The 21,865-nt window shown below is 36.9% G+C and overlaps 2 protein-coding genes and 1 long non-coding RNA gene across 4 annotated transcripts; 2 read left to right on the forward strand and 1 right to left on the reverse strand.

The window, feature by feature from the left end:
* Nucleotides 1–38: 38 nt before the first annotated feature.
* On the forward strand, nucleotides 39–10,911 carry LOC5518406 (zinc finger protein 771). 2 transcript variants are annotated; one of them, XM_048734570.1, is made up of 5 exons: nucleotides 39–314; nucleotides 2,842–2,932; nucleotides 7,669–8,457; nucleotides 8,789–8,992; nucleotides 9,780–10,911. In XM_048734570.1, exons 2-5 carry the CDS (start codon nucleotides 2,863–2,865, stop codon nucleotides 10,190–10,192), a joined length of 1,476 nt encoding a protein of 491 aa, XP_048590527.1. In that variant the 5' UTR covers nucleotides 39–314; nucleotides 2,842–2,862; the 3' UTR covers nucleotides 10,193–10,911. The 2 variants fall into 2 exon arrangements, with proteins under 2 accessions (XP_048590527.1, XP_048590528.1); XM_048734571.1 differs by lacking the exon at nucleotides 39–314 and adding an exon at nucleotides 2,427–2,735.
* A 2,444-nt stretch (nucleotides 10,912–13,355) lies between these two features.
* LOC116602048 (DNA-binding transcriptional regulator BolA) lies at nucleotides 13,356–16,972 on the reverse strand. The gene is made up of 6 exons (XM_032363108.2): nucleotides 16,836–16,972; nucleotides 16,342–16,400; nucleotides 15,410–15,460; nucleotides 15,288–15,339; nucleotides 14,160–14,224; nucleotides 13,356–13,988 (listed from the first exon to the last, which is right to left on the reverse strand). The coding sequence occupies exons 1-6, from the start codon at nucleotides 16,849–16,851 to the stop codon at nucleotides 13,839–13,841; spliced, it is 393 nt and encodes a 130-aa protein (XP_032218999.1). The 5' UTR covers nucleotides 16,852–16,972; the 3' UTR covers nucleotides 13,356–13,838.
* A 1,295-nt stretch (nucleotides 16,973–18,267) lies between these two features.
* On the forward strand, nucleotides 18,268–21,263 carry LOC116605284. Its single transcript, XR_004291441.2, has 2 exons — nucleotides 18,268–18,909; nucleotides 19,482–21,263. It is a non-coding gene; the product is annotated as an uncharacterized LOC116605284 (long non-coding RNA).
* Nucleotides 21,264–21,865: the final 602 nt, after the last annotated feature.

Genomic DNA, 21,865 nt, shown 5'->3' on the forward strand with positions numbered 1-21,865 from the left:
TAGTGAATTAGAGCTTACAAAAACAAAGGAAAGCCCGTCGCATTTTGAAAACATCAGCATTTTTTCTCATATTCTCAAGAAAAAACCCCGCAGATTTCAACTGTTTCTTGTTTCGTGATCCAGAAGCCCTGCTTTAGAGTAAAAGTTAATTATTTGTTTGGTGCTCAGTGTGTCGTCTTTTGAAGGGCGGGACTTGATGATGTTGTTTTGAACCAGGACGTGATATCTAGAGGTTGCTGTTTAAGGATCCGCATACATCTAGAGAGGGTACTACCCGTAGGAGGCTAATTCACGAAACAACGTCCGCAATTTCGGTAAGTCTCTAAAAAAATTGGAACGTTCGGTCTATACCTGACCAGTATTTTCTGTATTTCTGGATTAATTAGAGAAAATTTAAGCACATTTGAAAATTGATAGCTAAAAGTATGCTTTGGTTCTCAATTTTATCTTGATTTTCAAAGTACAAGTATCAAATTCAATTTCTCACGTAACGGAATTAATTTCAAAATTGGAAATGATAAAGCAAAAATCATTGAAACCATTAGTTGTTTTGATCACTATTTTTTATCAGATAAAAAAAGGGGAATAATTGTTATCGCCCAAACATGGCCCATTTTATCAATTAAACACACACACAGAAATTTAAATGTAGACATAATTATTTTAACGAAAATGGAATAAAAAAGTGCACAAAGAAAAAAATATGAGGAAAAGGTATAAAAACTTTCAGAAGCCATAATTAACCGCACTCTTAGATTTCTGTTGCTGTACTTTACGCGCTAATGCTTTATTGTTGTGAATATTTTGTTACATCCTCAAAATATGTGTAAAGAAGTATTGTTCTTATTTTAAATCGTATGTGCTAAGCTCCGCGTGAATCCGCATTCACGCTAATTCCTGATTCTGACCACCAGCCACGGTTAACATTAAACAATCGCGATCATTCAAAGGGGGCGTGTACAAACACCGGGGGCCTAAAAAAAAGCTTAAGTATTCGAGGTTGGAAATATCATTGTATCTAAAACATTCAAACCCCGTCAGTAAGAGGGGGAATACCTTCCCTTAATCTAAACACAAAAATAACATCTGTTGGTACCTTTGGAATGCATTTATCCGCACTCTATTCATAAACGTCTAAAAATAAAAAGAACTGCGCGCAACGATCCATATTTAAAGGGTTAGAAGTTGATTGTCTAGGGATAGCGAGCTTCTGTTTCTCTTTCACTAGGAGAGGAAAATCAAAATAAAAAAGGAGAATCAAAATTTTCGCCTGTCTCAGTAAAATAAATAAATTCAACAATCATTCAGGGCTTTTAAATTTTACTTATCATTTTACGTAATTTTAAGGTTTCGAAACGAAAGAGATATTTCAAAAAAGGTTACAAGTATTGCTGTGTTCGGGCAAATTTCTAAGAATCAAGTTTACACTTTTTCGAGAGTAAACTTTCAATGTTCTTAATCCGAGTCAAATTCATTCAAACAAGACAAGAGGAAATTCACAAAAAAAGTGTACCAAGCTGAAAAGAAAAGAACTGATTAAAAGATTTACAGTTGAATCAACAGCCCTATTTTACGTGTCGGTCAAAGTACCAAGCGAAACGAACACTTGTCTGATGAGCCAATCAAAAACATCCGGTTGAAATTTTAAACCAATCAGAGATGATCTTGTGTCGTCAGCGCAAGTTGCCTTGCCGCGCTCAAAAAACAAGACAATTTCTTTGAACTCTTATCAATTTTTTTCTCAAAAGGCTTATTGGGATCCAGCAATAATTTTTTCATTCGACCACAAGTAGGAAGGTGGTTATTGTTTTGTTAGTTGTATTGACACGTTTTATTAGATATTTTGACAAAAAACAAATGAACTGTTTACGATTAGAATAGCCCAAACTCATATATAAAATCAATTAACCGAAGGAAGTCTTTACTCGGCACAGCATAGAAACAAGAAACCTTTTTTTCTCTGTTTTTGTAATTTTTAGGTTTCGGCGAATGTGAAAGTGAGCATGGAACCGTTTCTTTTGTTACTTTCAGAAATTACCGACATCTATCGACAATTTCGGCTTCTTTAATCAATCAGGTTAGAATTTCTCTGAAACATTAGCCGAAGTTTAGGTTTGCGTTATATTAAAAGAAACACATATCTTTGCGGCAAATATAAAGGGATTAATAATAACATACACTTGTAAAAGTCTTATGAAATCTCGCCCTGTAAGAAGGGATAATTTGAATGTCGTGCGCGCAGCAAATTCTTAAAAATTGTGAATAAAATGCGTTATTTTCAGCTAACAAAAGTTGATTTTCTTATATTTTATATACGAGCAAAATCGCGCTAACATTCACCTTGTTGTTACCAGCTTTGATCACCAACTTGTCAATCAAACACTAAAATTCTGCCGTTAGTTATTAAAGAATAGCTCTATAATATTGAGCAGCAATTAGCAGGGACGCAATAACTATTTATGCCAAATTAATTTGCTCTTTTATAAAACATAGGACAACCAATAGCTTTTGAATCTCACACTTACTAATTAGGGGTCTTTCTTCCGTATGCAACGGATACTAGGAGGCGAAAGTTGAATGGAAACTCGCAAGAAATGGTTTTGTTTTCTAATCAAAGTAGAACAAGGAAGGGTTTCATTTTCACTATGACCCGAGGAACAGTTATATAAGCACAAATATGCACGTTTACAATTGGGCTGATCGCCTTTTAATTGCAAAAGGCAACCGCTTTCCGGGTCTGTTGACAAAGCACCGAGTCTAATTTTACCTACTATTCTATCCTTCAATAACTTTGAAATAGATGTCTTGGTCTTCCTTTCCAATCTACCTTTTCTCTTGTAGTTTATTATAAGATCTGACAGGATGCCGCGGTCGTTTCTAGTCAAGCAGCAAAAAAGTCAAGAAATCGAGGAAGCCTTAATCAATTCACGAGGTAAGAAACTAAGAAAAACTTCAACAAACTTATCCTTATGCGATTGTATCAAGGATTTGCAGAGAGATGGATGAATTGCACTCGTGACGGAGATGATCCCCCAAAAAGGGTGAGATTTGGCAATTTTTATACAGAGTAGACTCGACGCTTTTCCCTACTATCCAGGATAAATAGTGTTATTATGGGTAATTTTCTTTAAACAATTTACAATAAAACGTGAATTATCACCAAAGCCTAATGCTTTATATGCACCTCAAATGAAGCTGCAAAACGAAAACCTACATCCAACCGCGTAGCATCTCGGACTTTGTACAAAAATGGCAAAAGTCATATGTACAATATTATCTTGCAAATTTTCCCAAAAGCAAAATGTTTCTTATGGAGACTCACGCTTATATAGTTGACAAAATTAAGGACAAATTCAGCTGTTTTCGTTACCCGAATTCGTGTTTTTAAACGAATACGCGAAATTAAATTTACGCGTTACGCCTACGACATATGGAATCTCAGGGCGCAGCTTTTTTATTAGGTATATTATAGTGTAAATTAAGTCATGCAAGAATGATTTCTGGGGAATAAACGAAAAAAAAACGGGGTGGAGAATGGATAGGTACTCACTGGCAAAAGTTACAAAAGATAGATAAGTTGAACAAAAAGAGAATTGTCCATTGAACGGACAGAAATTACACGCGAAACAATAGAAAGAATAGATTCCATATAACAATTGTACAACTGTACAAGGATATTACAAGGGAGAAAAGGGAGAGAACAATAACGGATCCAGGGGTGTTTTTAACCAAAATGTGTGGTCCCTTGTCGAGGCTTACATTTGAGTTCTTTGGTATATACTATTATGAATTGTGCTGTAATTTTTAATTATAAAATCCTGGATCATTTGGAAAACATTCTAAGCTAAAGCAGAGAAAACAGAACATAATACAACAAACAGAGAAATAGAGATCACAAACTGAATAATTTATTTAAAAAAAATTCATCCCTATTTTGGGAACTATCTTTTATCTGATTGCAGTACCAATATAAGGCTGATTGATGATATTGTTTTGATACATAGACGTATAATTATAATCAGTCTGACCTTAGAAAATACTCCTACAGGATAGCCCGTTTCCATGAAAACCTATTTTTTTTCTTCACCGGCTAGCAGGCATTCACTTAATCACAACCTATATGATATACAACACCCAGTTAGAATTAATCAAAACATGTTATTTACTGCGGTTTTTAATATTTTGCGAATTCTCGCCAATTATTTCAAATAGCTAAATAGCCTTTTGGCTTCCCGTCATTCAAAATACTTGAAGAGTTTTCATAGGCCAGCACTGAAATGGTTTCAAATTACGCCACCTTTCCGCGAGGCCCTGACCAATTAAAAAGCACAAAATGAAATCCCGTAAGTTGTTTGAATGACGGAAGCCAGAAAGCGGTTGGAAGTTATTGACAAGAGGTGGCAAAATAATAAAAGTCGCTGTAATCAATTACTTGAATGGGGTACATATGATCCTTTTATTAGTTTTTTCAACCTCGGGAATAAAGAGGACCTTTTCCTTTTGAAAAAGATAGGAAAGCGGTTAACGGTAGGTAAAGTCATTTTGCTTGTTTCCCCTTTTTCACGATACCGGTTTGACGGGTTTTACCCTTTTTCTTCGAATACCAAGCGCGGAGTAAAATTCTGACCTGTATGCAAGTGTTTTTTCTATATGTATGTAACGTTTACTATGCTGTTGACCAACGGCTAATCTTTTAAGGGACCTCGAGTCCTATTCTTTTTCTTCCCTTGACCTTCATCACCGTAAAAGTAAAATAAAATAAATAAAATATTTGAAAAGGACTGAACAATGTCGCCTCAATTGGCAGAATTAAGACATCATGCAGCTTATACAGTCAACGTACTAGCTCTAAACATTTTGACCTGTAAACAGGCGTAAATTAATAGATCTGGATCTGGAACTGCGCCTTGAAATGTTGCGGAAAGCTTTTAGTTTGGGGCTCCGCGGAGTTCTGCTGGAGGTCACCGACCTCACCGCTTATACACCTATTTCAATTAAGGTTGACTATACGAAAATGGAAAATGATGAATGCCAAATACCACTGGTTAGGGAAAACAAGTCAACAAGTCTTGTATCTGTTTATGACATCCAGTAAGGCTAAATTGAGTTTGTAGCGACATTCCCAGAAATAAGGGACATTAGCCAGCGGTTTCTCTGGGCTCACTAGGCCCGCGAGGAATAACAGCGGTATCACAAATAAAAACAAAATTCCGGCCAGCACAGGGGCTTCCCTTTTGTTGTTACACTAGAAGTTTTTAATCAGGTTGACTAAAATTCCTAATAAAAGTAGTATAAGCGGTATTTAAACGTGCAAGGGGCATCTCTGATTTGTTACGTCCAATAATAATGGAAGTGCGGCAGTCTTGCTGAGGTTGGAAAACATTATATATGCGCAAATAAAAAAAATTATATTTTAGAAAGGCTTTATGGTTCCCCTGTGTCTATCCCAGAAAGCCGTGGGGCCGTTTAAAAACAAAATGGGGAACGGACGAACGGACGGAGAGAATTTGTTCTTGCGGAGCGCACCGTTTTCCTTGCTTCAGTCTGTATCTTAAAGACAACAATAATGGTTCCTGAACTAGGCATAACTACATCAAATGTTATTTCTTCGGGAACAAGATTGGGAGGCGCTACTGCCTATTTTATTGGCCAATTTGATGGAAGGATAGTCGATTTACCAATTTCGAGTCCTGCACCTGTGATGCAGCGAACAGTTCTACCTTTTAAACGACTACTTTTATGCCCGATTTCAATGAAATTACAGAGAATGTATGGAGGATTGTATACTCTCAAGCGAACAAAAGTGCAATGTCCAAGGAACAATTATAGGGCTTTCTCTGGCATCGTTTGAACGGAAAGTGTATCACTCGAATGGCAAGGTTTTTTTTTCGAGTCCTGCATCGTGAGCCCAAAATCTCGGAAACGAGAAAATTTGATAAATTGTGATGTCTCCCCACATTTCCTTATGATAAATGGCAGCCATTTTGACATTGTATGTGCACTATTACGCATGCGTGGCGGCCATGTTGTCTCTTATTTCTGGGAATGGAGGTCCTTGTAACGTATGAACGAAATTTAAATACAAGGAAATATTATCATTGGCCAAACTTTGTTCCATTTTCCATTCTCTTATCGTCAAACTTTTTTGAAATAGGTGTATTTGATGAAATAGCGTTGGTAATATAGAACCATTTTGAAAGTTCAGCGTTGTTGTGCACTTTGCAAATATTTTCCTTTTTTGTAAGAATATATCTTTTACTTAATAAAATTTTGTTTGACTCACCCTGGGATCTTTATCATTTTAAACAAGTTTCCTGTTGATTGATTTTGGTGATAAGATATAATACAATAGGGGAAGAAACAACAAAAAGAAAAAGATTCAACTGACGTTAAATTCGAAATTGCCTAACCGTAGCTTTAAACTTAAAATCACATATTTTGTAAACATCCAATCGCTAAATTGTTGCATCAAAATGATTGAGAAAATGTCAACACTATGTTCGTTTGCTCTATTTTTAATAAGCCCTGCCACACATTTCTTTCATTCGAAATTGGACAAATTATAAGAATAAATCTAGAAAATAACAAATTAAAAAACAATGCCCATTTAGTAACTTCTTTCTAAAACAGCGCAATAACTCTACTAAATCAGCTGATGGAAATGATTTTCTATTTCATGAAATCTCAGAGCGCACCCTTTATTAGGTGATTATAAGTGCAAGAAAGAGCAAAGAAAAAAGAGCAGGGCTTAGGGGCCGATTACATGATGGATTTCAGCCCGGGCAGCTGCTTACCGATTATATGCCTTAAATCCAGCCCGGGCTGGACTCCAATTTTGAGATATTTACGCGATTCCATGGCGATTTAAACCCGCTAGCCCGGGATGAAAATCCTAACCCGGTTTGTCAACCCGGGCTGGAAAACTCCCCCCGGGCTGAAATTGATCCCGGGCCGAAAACTCGCTCATGTAACCGAAAGAGCAATTTTACAAGTATTTGTGGGGGATAGCGGGCTGGACTTTCAGACTCCCTAAACGGGCTGAAAACTCAGCCCGGGCTGAAATTTTTCATGTAATCGGCCCCTTAGACTGGATTGGTATTCACTGGAAAAAGACAGAAACAAAAGATAGTAAAAATAGCAAGAAAAGAAACCAACCATTATTCCTGGTTGGAAACATTATGCTTTTTTTGTTGAAAACCTGGTCAAGATCAATTGAAAGAAGCTTAGAATTATCCACGCCGCAGAAAGCGCTTAACAAAGCGTTTGTATAGTTCCAGACTGAAATCAAAGCCGTCGCGTAGTAACAAGAAGTTTTAGACGTATTCGCGGTGGAGAACAATATTAGTCTTTTAATAACGCAATTTTTTTTCATAAGCATGCGATTGATAAGAGAAATGGCGTGGGGCTGACAGCTAGATTGAATTCAAAGTTGGCATGGGGTCTTTTTGACTAGTCTTCATAGTAATATCGAGGTTACCAAACGCCTTATTCCTGCCCACTTCAATATCAGACGTTATTTATCATTCTCGGTATAAGAGCTCCTTTGTTTCCTTTTATAATTCTTTCATCAAGATAGTTGCTTTGACAACATCCTTAATAACATGCGCTTTTACCAATGTTATTAAAAAACAATCTATATAGCGATCTGATGAATATCTTTCATCCTAGGTATGGAGCAGGCGGACCAGCCAACTAGATTACCTCCACCCCTGCTGAAATTTCCTCGCGCCACCACCCCCCTGAAAAGCTCCGCTCCTCAATATGCAAGCGCCTTTCCGGGGGTTCCCGTCAGAGTTGGGCGCATTCATGTTCCGAAAGATGCTGACACAAAATCTGATAGCGTGGAGTACTCTTTCAGGGAATGTTCTGGTCATTCTGATGATCTAAAGGAAGATTGGATTGGATATACTCGGAGTTTGTTCCACCCGATGTGCCGTGATTTACGAGAATTCTTTTACACAGACCCGTACTCGTCAATGGGATACAGAAACTCGCCATACAGAGAATACGTCGCTTATCCTGATGTAATGCGCATGTTCCCCGCAAGTCGAATGCTGGCAGAGCGGGCTCAGAATCTGGAGATGTTCTATTCGGCGAATGATCCGCGGTTTTCGCCACAGCACATGCGTGAAACTGCTATAATACCACCGCTGGACGCAGCATTGAGCATGCAGGAAGTTATACCGGAGATAGTCAAGAAAGAACCGGGAATGGAAAATGATAATGAAAAAAATGGTCGAATCAAACCGGAAATGAGTGATACAAAGTCAGATGAAACCAAAACGTCCGCAGGACAGGAGGTTTCGAAGGCTACCATGACGACCGACGCAAACGGAAGTGACGTAGCAAAGAAACCAACATCAAGCGCAAGCCGGAAGTATCGCTACACATGCGACGTATGCTTGAAGTCTTTCAGTCGCTCGAACACGCTGATCACGCACAAACGGATTCATACAGGTAAGTAAAGCCTGGAAAGCTCATTAGTGACTCTAGCTCAGATAAACATTTCAGTAGCAAGTATATCCACTTTAATCACTGTGAGATTAAACCCATCCTTAAATGAAAACGGCTCCATTCTTTTTAAAATAACATAAGAATTGCTTTTTTTTGAATAATGAACATGTTAATGTATTTTTCCCGAAATGATTCGATGACATTCAAATATAAGAAAATAAAACCAGAACAAGTAATTACTTGTCTTACTCAGACCGCGCTTGCTCTCTGTGAAGTAGACCGCTGTGCTCAATGTGGGACAAGTAACACTGATGCGCATGCTTTGTTTGTGTAGGGGACAAGCCGTTCAATTGTGATCAATGTGGGAGAGCGTTTCGTCAGCCTGGTAACCTGACGCGTCATAAGCTGACACACACTACCGTTAAACCGTATGTGTGCCCACAGTGCAACAAGGCTTTCAACCGAGCGTCCAACCTCCACACTCATATGCGCACGCATACAAATTACAAGCCGTTCGTGTGTGACTTTTGTAAAAAAGGTGCGTTGATTTCTTTACCAAATCTCAATTTACGAAGCTAGATCAGCATTTATGTTGCTGCAATGCTGAAGAAGAGAAAAAAGAGGGAGGAGAACCGGATAACCTGGGGAAAAACGTTCGGCTTAAAGGGAATCAAACCCAGTGATGAGTCACTACAGAGAAATGCTCAGTACTCCGCTATACATGCTCTAACAAATATTGCTAGTCTGACATAAGTTGATTCCACCGCTATTTCAATTTCCTAGCTTATTTATTTTTGTGTTCCTTTTTTACTTTTACTGTGTTCCTTTTTACTTTTACTTTTTGTGGTGATAATCTATCTATTTTTTTGTCTTTCTAATCTCATAATCATCTTTATAATCCTTCTCCTCCTCATCATCATTACCATCACCATGATATAATCAACGTCCCCATCATTATAATCATCCTTATAATTATGATCTTCATCATTACAAGCACTGTAATCATCACCCCCATTACAATATCATAATCCTTAAATCATCATCATAAAAATCTTCACCATCACCATCAGTGGTACCGTCACCACCACTGTTCGTTCTTTACTTGTCCTAATCATCAACAACCTTTTCTATCTTTAATATTTCTTACTTCACTGACTCTCTCCACTCCCAAACAAGGGATTGTGATTTTTTAGGGTATTTTCTTTCCCCTGTATATATGGATAAATAATTAATATACTGTTTTCCCCTTTTGTCCGGAATGGTACTCCCCCCTTTGAGAATTCTCGAAACAGCCCCTGCAAAACTAAGCTTCTATGTTTTTTTAGGCTTCCATCAGAAAATCGACATGAAGATTCACCGCTATACCCACACAGGCGAAAAGCCGCATAAATGCCAGAAGTGCGGGCGCGGCTTTAAGCAGCTGACACACCTAACTTACCACATGCGCACGCACGCTGAAACGAGGCTCTACAAGTGCACCATCTGTGGCAAGGGCTTCAACCAAAAGGGAAACCTACAAGCCCACATATATGGGCATACGGGGGAACGTCCCTTCAAATGCGAAATTTGTGGCAAGGGATTCACGCTAGCGTCTACACTAAACACACACAAGCGTACACATGCCATGAAGAAGCCATTTGAGTGCCAAGTTTGTGGAAAGTCCTTTTATCAGAAGAATGCATTAAAAACCCATTATATATCCTCACATCCATTTGCTAATGGTGTTAGCTTGCTATAGAGATCAGGAATGTCTTAGGGAGTGTCCATTAAATACCCTGAAAGGAGGGGGGAGGACTCAGGACACCTCAACCCTCATTTCAAGAAATGTTTTGTGACGACTCCCCCCCCTTACTTTATGGCTGAATGTCACTAAGAAGAGCGGAGTGACACAATTCTAGATTCGCACTTAATACCACAAGATGGTTCTCACTTGTGTTTGCGTCTTAGTGAGGATCTGCAACTAACAAACAATATCGAATGACACAAATTACCATCGAGTGACACAAATTACCATCGAGTGACACAAATTACCATCGAGTGACACAAATTACCATCGAGTGACACAAATTACCATCGAGTGATATAAATTACCATCGAGTGACACAAATTACCATCGAGTGACACAAATTACCATCGAGTGATATAAATTACCATCGAGTGACACAAATTACCATCGAGTGATATACATTACCATCGAGTGACACAAATTACCATCGAGTTATATAAATTACCATCGAGTGACACAAATTACCATCGAGTGACACAAATTACCATCGAGTGATATAAATTACCCTCGAGTGACACAAATTACCATCGAGTGATATAAATTACCATGGAGTGATATAAATTACCATCGAGTGACACAAATTACCATTCCATCGGCATATTTAAGCAGGTAGTTGAATGTACTTCCAATTCAATGTTGTTAAATAAATTTAATAAAGGATCAGACTTCAATCTTTGTTGGTTATTTTTAACTGCCCTCCGCGCTCCGGTATAACGTGTTATATATAGGTATTTAGTATATAAAACTCGTGAACCTCGCAAGAACAAGCGATTTGATTGTTTGAGATACTCGGGATAAAATGTAAAATACACCTCCTAGAAGGTGGATATTTTCCTACGCTCCCAAATCAAGCAAGATGGCGTGTGTAACAGCCGATTTGCAAGTGTTTCCGAAAAGAAAATTGCTCTAAAGCTCCATTTTTTATTTCGGCGGATAGTGGCTTAATCGCCACCATCCACCTTAATGGAAATGGTACAATTGTTGCCGAAATCTGCGCAAATCGGAACGATTCGATACTCAGTTTCTCATTTTACCGGAGGCCATACTATTTGGTCTAATTATCTACTGTAAAATAATAATTACGATGGCCCTTTTCCCCTCCCACACGGGAAAATTGGGGAACCTACAATACATTTTTAATGAGATTCAAAGCCCTCTGAATTAGTATCAATCAAGGGAAGATCTAAAGTAAATACGTGAAAAGTGTAACTTGTCAAAGTTGGCCAAATTCAATACGTCTACCTGTTTGTAGGTTGATAATGCACTCAAATAGTCATGGCATACGCATCGAATTTAAAGAAGACGAATCACGCCGCCATTTTATGCTCCCGCTCAATGGCGAGTCACTTAAAGAATCAATTTCCATCAGCTAATTCAAGCGAGTAACCAAGATATATTCATAGATATATTTATAATCAGATATCGCCAATAACATATCGGCCTACATGCGTAGATTGTTATTTTGAAGTTTACTTGCAAATAAACCGCTGTATTTGAAATGATAAACAATAACAAAGGAGGGGGTGATCGACATTCTTTAATGCCAACAAAGTATGACTTGGCAGATTTCATGGACTTTTTTCAATTTGATAAAATGCAAATTCCCATTCAGTTGGCACCATAAGATTTTTACTTCTAGAAATAGGATTGTTACTAAGTCGAGCATGGATTTTTAACAAGTGTAGAATTTCACGTTGCTGGTGGCAGTGGACGAAATTTAAGGTATTGGGTATTTAGGTTTTAGATATCGTATTTTTAAAGCAATTGCGATCGCTGAGCCCATTTGAAGCAAGCGCTGGCTTTGGGTGTATTAACCTTTCGTGTGGCAAACAGATAAATACCTATTCAAAGCGAAATTCACAAACAACTGGTATTTAGTTAAGGGGTAAGAAGGCAGTACGACTTGTCGGAAATTACATAACTCAAGTGGCAAAAACAAAAGCAGAAAACAATGATCGTCTTGAGATGAAATGAGCTAGAAGTCGATTGCGAACACGCCGAGAATTTTAAGAAAAGGAAACAATTTTTCGCAAAGCAATGCATCATTTTTTACTCGAGGCTCAGAGCCAACTCTGGTCGAGTCTTGACAGGAGTTTACGAGAGTTGGAAATCGCCAAATGCGAGGAGGAAGACCACTGCGAGGAGGAACACGTGTTAAAAGCACAGAGAGGCGAGTTGTCATGTCATCTTTTTGTCTGTTGCTTCTTCTGGTGTTCGTGTATCTGGTGGCTTTAAGAAGCTGTACTGAAAACTAAACACAAGGATCTCCAGTGGGAACGGAAATGTTGAAACTCAACGTAACACAAGAAACCCATCCGTGAAAACTAGACATGACACAAGAAACTCGTCAATGGAAACTCAACGCAACACAAGAAACCCCATCCGTGAAAACTCGACATAACACAAGAAACTTTCAATTGACACTCAACGTGACACAAGAAACCCCCATCCGTGAAAACTCGACATGACACAGGAAACTTTCAATTGACACTCAACGTGACACAAGAAACCCCCATCCGTGAAAACTCGACATGACACAAGAAACTCGTCAATGGAAACTCAACGTAACACAAGAAACCCTCATCCGTGAAAACTCGACATGACACAAGAAACTTATCGATGGAAACTCAACGTAACACAAGAAACCCCTATCCGTGAAAACTCGATATAACAAAAGAAGCTCGTCAACGAGAACTCGACACAACACAAGAAAGTTTATGGAAAATCGACCTAGCTCAAGAAACTTTATAATGGAAACTCAGCATGACACCACAAACACAGTAACAACAATTACGTAGGAATTTTGCCTTGAACGTCATTTTTTTGTGTTTTTTCTATGGGGATGGTCAGCTCATATATTATGGGGAGAGAGAGTGTAGAGGAAAAATTCCTATTTCAAAAATTCAAAGGCTTGTAGCTCTACAATAAATGAGAAAATTAAACCAACAACAAACAAACAAAAGTGATCGTGAAGTAAAATGCCGCATTTAAACGAGCACAGATACACGTTTTCTTCGAGCATGTTTCAATGCTCAATTGGTAAAGAATTCTAAACAGAATGAAGTCAAAGATAGGAAATAATAACTACTACCTATCAATGACTCAAAATCAGTAATATTGTCCGTTCATTTAATTTCATAATACAGTACATGGTTACACTCACATTGAATTCAGGGCCGTAGCAGAGGGTTGGACACTGGGGGCACGTGCCCCCCCAATATTTTCAAAAACTATAAGAAAATGACCAGAAGGTGCGTGGCTGTGCCCCCAAATATTTTCTTTATGTTTCTGTATTGTGACCCCCACCCCAATATCTTGAGTCCTGCTACAGCACTGGAAATTTTAGCAAAATAAGGATATGAACATTCAAATCTATATTGTTATTAAAACATCTATTATTTAAAATAAAAACATTTGTGTTGTATACAATAACATATTATTCAAAATATTACAAGAGAAAAATGCATGATATCTGTGACTACCATTTACCATACAACAAGGCTAGGTCCTGAACGTCTTAGCTCCTCACTTACGGGAAAGCGACTTTGTGACATTAAAACCACAGGCTTCCCACTGATCTAGGGTTTAAGCCTTTTTATCACTTCCCTGCCCCTCCCATACAAGGGGGAGACTTTGTCACATTTGAACCACAGGCTTCCCACTGATCTGGGGTCTGAGCCTGGATAGAGAGAGCATGTACACCTTCATCTAGTTCTTGCTTTAAAACACTGTTAACCATTCTATGCCTCTGAAATGGAATATAAACATGTTACAGTGTGACGTGAACTTCACTTGCCAACCACTGAGGCACATCAGAACATGGCAAAATCCATAAAGTCTTTACACAAAGCCCCACAGAAACAGACAATGACAATTCCTTGTGACAAAAAAAATGTTTTATGTTCTTCATAATGCTCACCTGAATAAGCTTTTTATCTTTAAATTCATCTGAAATGACAACTACTTTGAAGTGTGTCTCAGATCCTAGAGATTAAAAATATTTTTACTTCTTAAAACAGTAGAATTCAAGAAAAATAATACAAATTGAACAAAACATACATTTACAGTATTGGGTTTCAAAGCCAAAAAAATGTGGTGCCATTTTGTTATTTTTTTGTGAATTTCCCAAAATAAAAAAAATAACGGAGAAAAAAAAATCCCCAAAATTGAGAGTTTATACAATAACGACATGACGGAAAAACATGACTTGACGTTTCCAACAAGCACGTTTCACATCAAATAAGGCGGAAAATTCTCCTAAGTACTTAGTGAGTAATATCAAACAAAATATCAAATGCGACTTTTTTTTAAATTAATGTGACTTTTTGTAAAGTGTCATTGAAATTTTAGCTTTTTGTCCGTGAACTCATACATAGCGCAAGGACGATAAGGAAAAAAACTTCCTCAAAAAGCCAAAATGAGAGATGTGCATTTCGGTCTCACTTTATTTTGTGTTTTGAAAAGGAAAAATCAGTCCGGAATACAAGGAACTGATGGCAATTGTAAGAAATTGTATTTTGCTATCTCCATCTCTTCGAAATGTGCATGTTCAGGGTTTTTCCGTCATGTCTACAATAACAATATAATTTTAACATCCCTCGCTATGTCATTAAATTGAGGTTCAACTGTAATATTACAGTCGAGCCTCTATTAAGCAGTCACTATCTGGACTTACCTTAGTGACCCCCTAATAGAGGTCACATTTACAGTAAACATGAGGAGGAAAATGTTAGACTTGGTTAAATGACCTTTGAATAGAGGGTAACCGCTAAACACAGGGCCGCTTAATAGAGGCTAGACTGTATCTTGACATCATGTTATTATCATTTGCATCAATTAAGCCATTCCTAGGTGCATAGCTGGGTGTTGATGCAAAAGTCTATAGTCTCACCCTCCTTGACCGCCGAAAAGCAACATTCTTTTTTGTTATTATTGAAAAATTGTCAAATCTTAAACCTTCTGATATTTATACACTTAGCATATCTTTGTCATGTTTCAGCACATAGTGCATGCAGTATCCTGGCTAAAATCCCTATTTCTTTAGTACCTTTTGGCACATTGTGCATGTAGCTTTCATTAAGGACTTCAAGGTGGACCGGCTGAAAAAAACAGATCATAGTGTCTATCTAAAAAAAAGTCCACAAAAAGCCATTCATATTTTAACAGTACCTTAAATTCTCTGGAAAGCTTTTCTTTGATACTTCCTTCCACAGACATTCTCTATAGAAACAGACACATGTTCAGAATGGGCTTAGCAGTTGCATTAGACAGCTTCCCTCATACAGTCTCTCTGTGATATAATGGGACATTTAGATTTATGCATATTTTAAAATCCAGCATGTACGCTATTGTTGTTTCTCTGTAACCAAAAAGTTCAATATTTTATAGTATTGACCCGACATCCTTTTAAGTCAGCCGCGTACACAGGGGGCTGTGCAGGGTGCGCGCACCCCACCCCTTAGCAGCCAAAAAGTGGGTCATTTCTTATTAAAAGGGATCTTCAAATACTATGCTTTTTCCATGTGACACCTATGACTGTGCATACCCCCTCAGCCAATCCTGGGTATGTATGATCAGCGACAGCATTTATAATCAGCGACAGCATGTATAATCAGCGACAGCATGTATAATCAGCGACAGCATGTATAATCAACGGCAGCATGTATAATCAGCGACAGCATGTATAATCAGCGACAGCATGTATAATCAACGGCAGCATGTATAATCAACGGCAGCATGTATAATCAACGACAATCGATCATCACAAATCATTAAATCAATCCATCGAGATTGCTTGATTAACATTTTTTGGTATTTGCTGATCAATGAGAAAACAAAACTGAGTCAGGGCATGAAATCCATTGGCATCTATTCACATGTACATTGATTGGTATGGATTGGGGAATCGATGTCGATAGGGAAATTTGATCATCAGGCAATTAAAGAAAACAGATTTAAATTGCTTTTTGGTTAGTCACTGACTATCAACATTGATCATTAGATTGTTATCAATCACTTTTGGTTGGTTTAGACTCTGATAGAGTATCGGTTTTATTGACACTATAAAATTCTGTTTTGCGTGTTGTCAACCACCTTCTTACCTGAGCAGTGGTAAAGATACTGGCAGTTCTTCTCCCCCCAAATAGCATCCGAGAAACCACTGAATAAAACATAATTAATACAGCTAAAACACCCTGTACCATTCTAAAAAAAACTGTTTGCATCGTTATCAAAGATCGCATACACAAAAACGAAGTGAAAAGAATAACATTTATCCATTTATTTTTTAACCAATTTTTCTCCATTATAGCCTCTCCAGCATTGCAGATATCAGTTAGGGTCCCGGTTGTTAATGCTAATTAAGTACAGATCCATAAAAAAATATACTTACTTATAAGCTTAAGTAAGTTAAAGTTAATAAGAAATAAATTTAAAACAGAAACATTTCTAATAAAGAATAGCTGTAATGCTGACAATCAAAACTTCAAAACCAGCTAGCTGTTAAAAAGTTTTACAGTACTTATAGGCTAGTGAGGCAGCCTTTTCATGAACAAAATCCGCTAATTCTCGTAATTTTATACTTATTTTTCCTTACCTCTAGCCTTCGACATGAATAAAAGTGCAACAAGATACAATAGCCGTCAGGCGTTCCATGAAATGACGAGAGGGGCATGTACACTTGTACACATGTAAATAAACCCCTTCTAGCGGCTGGGATATCGAATGAAAATGTCCAAGGATGAGAAATGGTACGAAAAATAAACAGTTGGCCGAGAAGCGAAGCATTCTAATGGCTCTTCACCGTAGTCCCATTTACCTGTTGTAAATTGCCGCCGGTATTGTTGCGGACCACAAACTTTTAGTTTATGGTGGCAATTCTCTAGACCGGTGGCTGAGTCGGGTTGTACAACCAAATCATCAGCATAGAGAAGACAGTAAGTTTTGACGTATTATCGAGTTTTACTGGGTCGCACGATGAAGAGAATATTTCTGGAATATCATTGATGAAGATGTTGAAAAGGGTTGGGCTTAGGTTGCATCCCTGTTTCACCCCAACGTGAGAAGAAAAGGAAGGCGTTATACCCTGGTCTAGCTTAACTGATGATCTAACATCTGAATACATACTTTGTAAAAGGGTGATAAATCTTCCGCTGCACCCTATTTTTAGTAGTTTGTAAAGCAAACCCTCTCTCCAGACACTGTAGTATGCTTTTTTAAAGTCGATAAAACACGCAAAAAGCGGTTGGTGGCTTGATTTATAAGAGTCAATTAGGGTTTTTTTAGTAAAAATCCATGCAACAATTTTTTTTATTAGAACAAAAACAACAAGCTCAAAACTTGCATTTCAACTGATGGATTTACACCTAGACTGTTTTTTTATTGTTCTGCTGAGAGCTGGAATAGAAATTGAAGTAAAAGTTTTCAATTTTGAAATGTCTTCTGCGCGCGCGCTGACGTGCACGGGAATGACGCCACGAGCGCGCGCTGCGCTGATGTGAAGTTTTTTTGTCATTGCTTTTTCTTTCGCGTTTCAGGATGAATTCTAAAAAAATATATTGATGATTATTCTATAAAAGAAATGAAAAATTATTTCTATGCCTTCATAGCGTTTTGAAATCCTTGTTTGAGGAGTTATTGGGCAGACAAAAAGTGAGTTTTGACTGCACAAATATCTTCACAGGACAGATATCACTTTGGCTGGACGTTATTTGTCCTGTGAAAATATGCACGTGACCCGTATTGACCAATGAGCGCGCGTGAAAATTCATCACTGGGATATAATGTGAAATATGTTATAATCAGAAACTTTAAACGAAAATATTAAGAATTCTTCTTTGTCTGTTTTCTAAAGGAAACTAAAACTAACTTTCTTAGAGTCCTGTTTATGCTCATTAAATCTCATGAAAGTTCCAGAACTAGTAAGGGCCTTGTGTACTTTTTTATTCTTTATTCTTTTTACCAAGGTCTATTCCCTTCTTTATTTTATCTAGGGCCCATTGCAAGCTCATTTATTGTTGTTTCACGCCGGGCACAAAACACTCCAAAAGCGGCAGGGTTTTCCGTGTCAAATCGCCATCTTGGACGGGGCACGTTTTCAGAGGACTGGTGCCGAATTTACGAATCTGCTCGGGCCCTATGTTCTAAAGCTCGTAGGATTTTCGCTAGCTTCGGAAAATAAGATCGGATGGCGGTAAGGCACAGACGGAAGAACAAGGTTTGATTTGGTATCAAACACGGCCAGAATTTCGCGTGGTTCCTCCGCCTATTCTTCAAAGGGATACGGTCTTTCCGCGACTTTTCCCAAAATGTCTTGAATGCAGTTATTTTGAGTCCCGATTTTATTTTTACATCGAAAGAATTTATTGAAAATCAGCAGGGTAGTCCGATTCTTGAATCCCTGAATGTCTTCGCTATGATTTTTGTTTTGTAGATTTCTCCTCTGTTCTCGCGCGATTATTTTTGAAACCTCACTCTAATTTTCAAGTTTAATTGTAAATATGCCAAAGAGGTTTAGTCTCGGAGAGTAAATGCGAGAGGCTAAATTAAAGTGACAGACTCTTCGTGAGAACTGCAGGACCTGGAGGATGAGTTTTCTTCCCTTTAGCAAAGCATCGCTGAGAAGAAACTTGAAAGCGAAGCGAGAAAAGCTGAGAAGGCTTAGCAGAAAGGTATTTATAAAGAACCAAATAGAATGTGTTTACATATAATACTTATTTTGTAGAAATGCAGTGCTTATAGAAAAGGAATCGAAAGGAAAGGACATATTTGTTTTAGCCAGACTTGCGCATTATTTTACGCTATCGTGTTATTTGAGAGGGGTGATTTATTGAGTTATTAATTATAGTCAAATTGTTGGTTCTTTTAGATCGAAAGATCGTTCCGTCAAAGAAATAACACATGGAATAGAACTAAAAAAACCCGGCGCGCGCGTTGCTATGGTAGCTTATAAACAATAATTATTCTTTGTTGTGAAAGTATTTTCAGTTTCAACAGCGCTTCAGTTTATTGTATTCTTGGATAAACTTGTTCTTAACGAAACTCAAGTGAAACCAAATATGATAATCATTTAATTTACATCTGAAAACTTAGTCAAATCAAAATAGTTAAGTAAGACTTAGTACTTAATTGGATTCTAAATTCTGAGTTCTTCCAAACAGATGACTTGTAGTTTCATGTTGGTCTAATTATTATCTTTGTTTGTTTGTTTCATATTTGATGGCTACATGGATTTTCTCTTCAGATTAGTGATATCCTCAATAGAAAATAGATAGCAGTAATTAGGTTATTATATTATCAGGCTATATTTAAATGTAATCAATAACCTTACTCTGCATAGCAGTTAAAAATTGGTAGGTAGATTCAGACAGTCGTATGGAAGGTAACAGTCAGGAAGGAGGCAGTCAGAAGGGGTTTTTAAATGGAAATGCAGTGTCTATGAGGAGGAAGAATCCGACATGCTTCACTGAGGGAGGGGTCATGCTACCTGCTATAGTGATGCTATAGTGATGTGCAAGCTTTAAAATATCTTAGGGGCAAGAATTACTGTTGACTACACCCAAAGTGCTGTCACTTAGGGTTACACTACTAACGTTTACATGTTTCCATTATTTCTCTGTTGTTTTTTATCTTGCCTTGACATACATCCAGAACTTGTTTGATGTACACACACTTTGTGTACAAGATATAAATGTTGCATCCAAACATTTCTTGGTGGCTGATTGCCATGGCTCTAAGAGTCAAATAATAAAGGTATGTAATCCTGTAAAAAATAGCATGTTTGATGTACTCTGAGGTGGATTGTCTCCTTAAAAAGGTGAGTAAAAAGATGTAAGAGGCTAATTTGATAGAAAAAAAAGAATCTATTTGTAAGCATCCAATGGTTAAATGCTTTTTTTATGAATGATAGACTTTGATAGGTGATGAAATATTTTTTTAAAAATAAAATGTTTGATTTTCTATTATCTTTATTGAACTTTTTTTGTAAATTATCTTATGGCAGCCTAAGACAGAGTTGGTATACTTTCTACTTATCCCATTATCTTTACAAATGCTAAATGCAGATCTCTTATGTTATACAATTACAAATTACAGCAAATAAAAAAAAAACATATTTGTATGTTAATTTTGGAATACATTTGATCAATATATTATTTCAAATCATCAGCAACTCTTTTTTTATGAATAAGAACATTGTTATTGTGATGCAGTGAGGTCTATGATAAACTTGAACACAGTATTTCAATGATGCAAAACCTGAGTTTAGAAAAGTTGTTTGGAAGTAAAGCTGTTCACTCACAAGAGTGCATGTTGGCAGAGCATTTACTGTATTGTGTTCTTACATAAAAAGTGTGATTGATCTGCTTTCAGCATAAAAATAAAGTGGCTACCTAATGCATGTTCATAAGAAATGTAAGGAAACTGGAATTGTATATCCCTTAGTAAATATGTAATGTATATACTAGAATCAGGGAAGAAATAAACAACATTCGTCTATGGTACTAAAATTAAAATACTTTGATATATTGGTAAATTATTCTTTATTGAGGTTTTCAAAATCCTATGCAACAAAATGTTGCAAATGTTCACACATATTTTTTTGTATATACTGTACAAAGTGATCTATACTATCTGAAAATAATAGTTATGTAATATTTGAATTCTGAGGCATAATACTGTAATGCTGATATATTTATATATATTTTGATATATCCATAACTATTAATTCTTGCCAATATTTATTCTGTCACACAACAGTTTTTTTGACATTCATTGCTTAAAGCAATTAAGGATTTAGCAAAAAAGTAAAAATTTATTTGAAAAATATTTATATAATCTTACTTCAATTTTAGAAGTGCTCGTGCCTTTTATGGTAATAGAGACCATTTAATAAATACTTTATTCATAAGATAATAAATAATATAAGATTATCATATCAATTTATAAATATATATATTTACAATATTTATTGAATTGTTACATATTTTGTAACCTCTATTTCTGAAATAAATCTTGCAATTTCATACTCCTGCCAGATATTTTCTATTAATATAGATATACTTAAAGTAGGAGTCCCTCACTAAAATTGTCCCTTGAATAGAGGTGTCTCTTGTTGGTAGAGGTGTCACTAAATAGAATGTTCATAAAATAGAGGTGCCCTTTGAATAGAAGTGTCCCTTGAATAGAGATGTCCATTGAATAAAGTTGTCCATAAAACAAAAGTGTTCTTTGAATATCATAGAGGTTCTATCTTGAGTTAAGGAGAGATAATGCTGTTGAATAGAGGTATTCTTCGAATAGAGGTGTCAATTTCATAAAGGTGTCCCTTGAATAGAGGGTACCTTGTATAGACAGTGATCCTGAATATAATGAGGATCATGACAACCATACGACAACAGAGACTGCAGAAAAGCACTGAATTTAATATCTATTTTTCGTCAGGAATCTCATCTTACTAAAAATAATGCATTGTCTGCCTGGATAGAGGTGCCCTTCGAATAGAGGTGTAACTTGAATAGAGATGTTCATTGAATAAAGTTGTCCATAAAACAAAAGTATTCCTTGAGTTAAGGAGAGATATGCCATTGAATAGATGTATTCTTTGAATAGAGGTGTCAATTGCATAGA

The sequence above is a fragment of the Nematostella vectensis genome, chromosome 11 (assembly GCF_932526225.1).
Source record: "Nematostella vectensis chromosome 11, jaNemVect1.1, whole genome shotgun sequence".
Classification (NCBI taxonomy): Eukaryota; Metazoa; Cnidaria; class Anthozoa; order Actiniaria; family Edwardsiidae; genus Nematostella; species Nematostella vectensis.